Source organism: Penaeus monodon, chromosome 15 (assembly GCF_015228065.2).
Source record: "Penaeus monodon isolate SGIC_2016 chromosome 15, NSTDA_Pmon_1, whole genome shotgun sequence".
Lineage (NCBI taxonomy): Eukaryota > Metazoa > Arthropoda > Malacostraca > Decapoda > Penaeidae > Penaeus > Penaeus monodon.
The window spans coordinates 635,606-638,052 of record NC_051400.1 but is presented as its reverse complement, the minus strand read 5'-3'; the positions used below and the strand labels follow the sequence as shown (position 1 = coordinate 638,052).

The 2,447-nt window shown below is 41.0% G+C and overlaps 1 protein-coding gene across 1 annotated transcript in view; it reads right to left on the bottom strand.

Moving 5' to 3' along the window:
* Positions 1-6: 6 nt before the first annotated feature.
* The window catches only part of LOC119581605 (pollen-specific leucine-rich repeat extensin-like protein 2), a gene marked incomplete in the record, with an annotated part of 5,003 nt that continues 2,562 nt past the window's right edge, over positions 7-2,447 (bottom strand). The window contains 1 exon segment of the mRNA XM_037929720.1: positions 7-1,600. Coding sequence (XP_037785648.1) covers positions 843-1,600 — 758 coding nt within the window.

Sequence of the window (2,447 nt, the reverse complement as noted above, 5' to 3'; positions counted from 1 at the left end):
GTAAATCAGTTTGTATCAGTAGTACAAACATCATTAAAAAAAAGACATAATAATGATCCTTGTAAGAAAGTATTAGCTTGCAGTATTCATTGTCCCGGCTTTGGTACTGCTGATATTAAGAAACCAATGCTATTCTCGTACAGAAAAGAATTGAAATCACTATCTGTTTACCTAGACTTGCGTCAAAATATCAGTTTATGAATTGACAGATTCTTTGCACTGTCTTTATTCTTTCACCTTACTAACTATATATTTACAATTTTTTCCTCCCTTTTTGTTACCGATTCTTAGGCCTATACTTTTAGCTGACGTAAGACATTTAGCATTAAAAAGTAGAGATATGTGAGCATTTGCTATTGTGTTTACATTGTAAAAACATGAACGTGAATATATCAACATCAACATCTCATCACAGTAGAAATGGACACAGAGATAGGACACAACATGACAGGGAAGAAGAAGATATGTGTATACACAAAGATCCTTAAATACTAAGCCATTTCATGACCTATCACATATGCACAGTATAAAATATTCATTGTCAAGAACATAATCCAGGATAAGCCACAGTAATAGTTCTAGGCGAGGTGTTGGAGATAGCAGAACTTTTCAGAAGCAGGCTGACTAGATTTGTTCCTTGATACGGAGAACTTGAGAGTTGCATGCAGCATTGTATAAAGACAAGGAGTGTGTCCACTGTTTGCAGCATAACAGATCCATATACATCATTCATTTTATGCACCACAGGGCACAGATAAGTCAGAATATATAGTTTGAGACAGATCATTGGAAAAAAAAGAGAGGATAACTTATCTAAAACAACACAATATTAATGTATTTTCTCAGCTGGATTGTGTACTATTCTGGGACGGCTGGGTTGTGCTGTCTTCATTCTCCACCACTCTTCTCTCAAGGCTTGGGAGGTTAGCTGGTCGGAGGATGATACCTTCCAGCCTCCAACCTTGGGTTACATTGGATGAGATGCGAGTTTCTGTTTGGCCTGGCACACTGGACACTATAGCCGATGGTTGCAAGTCAGGGGATATGGTGCTATTTGTCTGCGGGCTTGATGATTCAGTAGAGGACTGGGCGTTACTCGATTCCTGAGCTGATGTTTGATCCTGAGTAGGTTCTGTGGCCTGAGCCTGAGTCTTGTCGTCTGAAGAAGGGTTAGACAAGCAGTCCTCATAGGAAGGAGGCAGGTCCGGTAACAAGGCTCTCGTCTCAGGCTCTGCGCCGGGAGGGGGAGGGGAGACGTCCGTGGCAGTGCTGTCCGTGCTGTAAGGTGGGGGAGGCCCGGCTGTGAACACCTCGGTATACGCAGGAGGTTTGTCTTGGTCGAGGGGGATCTGGTAGATGCGCCGCGATTCCGGATCTCCCACGTATAACATGTTGCTGAATGGGACTATGACCATCTGCCCGCCCCCTTGCTGCGGCTGTTGCTGGGTGCCCACTGCGCCGTCTTCTGCAGTGGAGGCGTCATCTTGGCGAGCGCAGGAGAAGGTGCCCCAGCAGCAGTACACGAGGATGAACAGCAGCACTATGATCATGACGATCAGCGCAAAAAGCGCCTGCGTTGTTGATGGGTAGTTCATGGCACCTGAAAAGGAAAAGGAATGTTAATTTTTATGTTTTTATATGCTTCTTCAAACTAAATCTTATCTAAAATGGCTGTAGCTAAGTTCTAAGTCTCACAGAATCATTTAGAAAATAAATAATGAGTTATAAAGCTAATATTACATTTTTTTTTCATCAAAGTCTAGTGTCCGAATAACCTTAAACAGGAGAATTTTAGAATTCATACTGCCTACGACTGCACCGCACAATATCATGCAAATGGTTTCATACGTAATGATAATGCACATTATCACGGGCATACAAACATACACACGTAATGGGTTTACTGAAAAGTGAGAATAATATCAAAGGCCATTGGCCTGACCAGAACGTGTTCGAAACGTCCTCTCTCTCTATAAAGTATTTCGTGCATACTGATTCCATTTTTCTACTGTCTTTAGGAACGATTTAAACTTCCAAACGAATTCCACCAGTAGTATCTCACCCAAAAAAAGTCTTGTAATTACTCTCTTCCCCATCTGTTTTCTTTTTTCATATAAATAATTCAATTAATCATATTTTGGCAATAAGACGGAGTCACGCATCTATATGTAATGTGAAATACGTACTTCCAAGTCATTTGTTTAGCCATGCATAAAGCCTGTCTATACTAAAATTTAAAATAGCATGCGGTAATTAATGCGGGTGTTACTATTATGAGAATACTGTACAGTTTTGTCTGTCTTATAAAATTGTGTTTTTTATAAACGTGATAGAAGTGAGATCTCGATCCCTGGCTGGTCGGATGTGCAGTTTCCATGAAGGTGAAGATGAATAGGAAAAGTGGACGGAAAGGAAGGGGAGAGAGAGAAAAACGACCCTTACTAGTT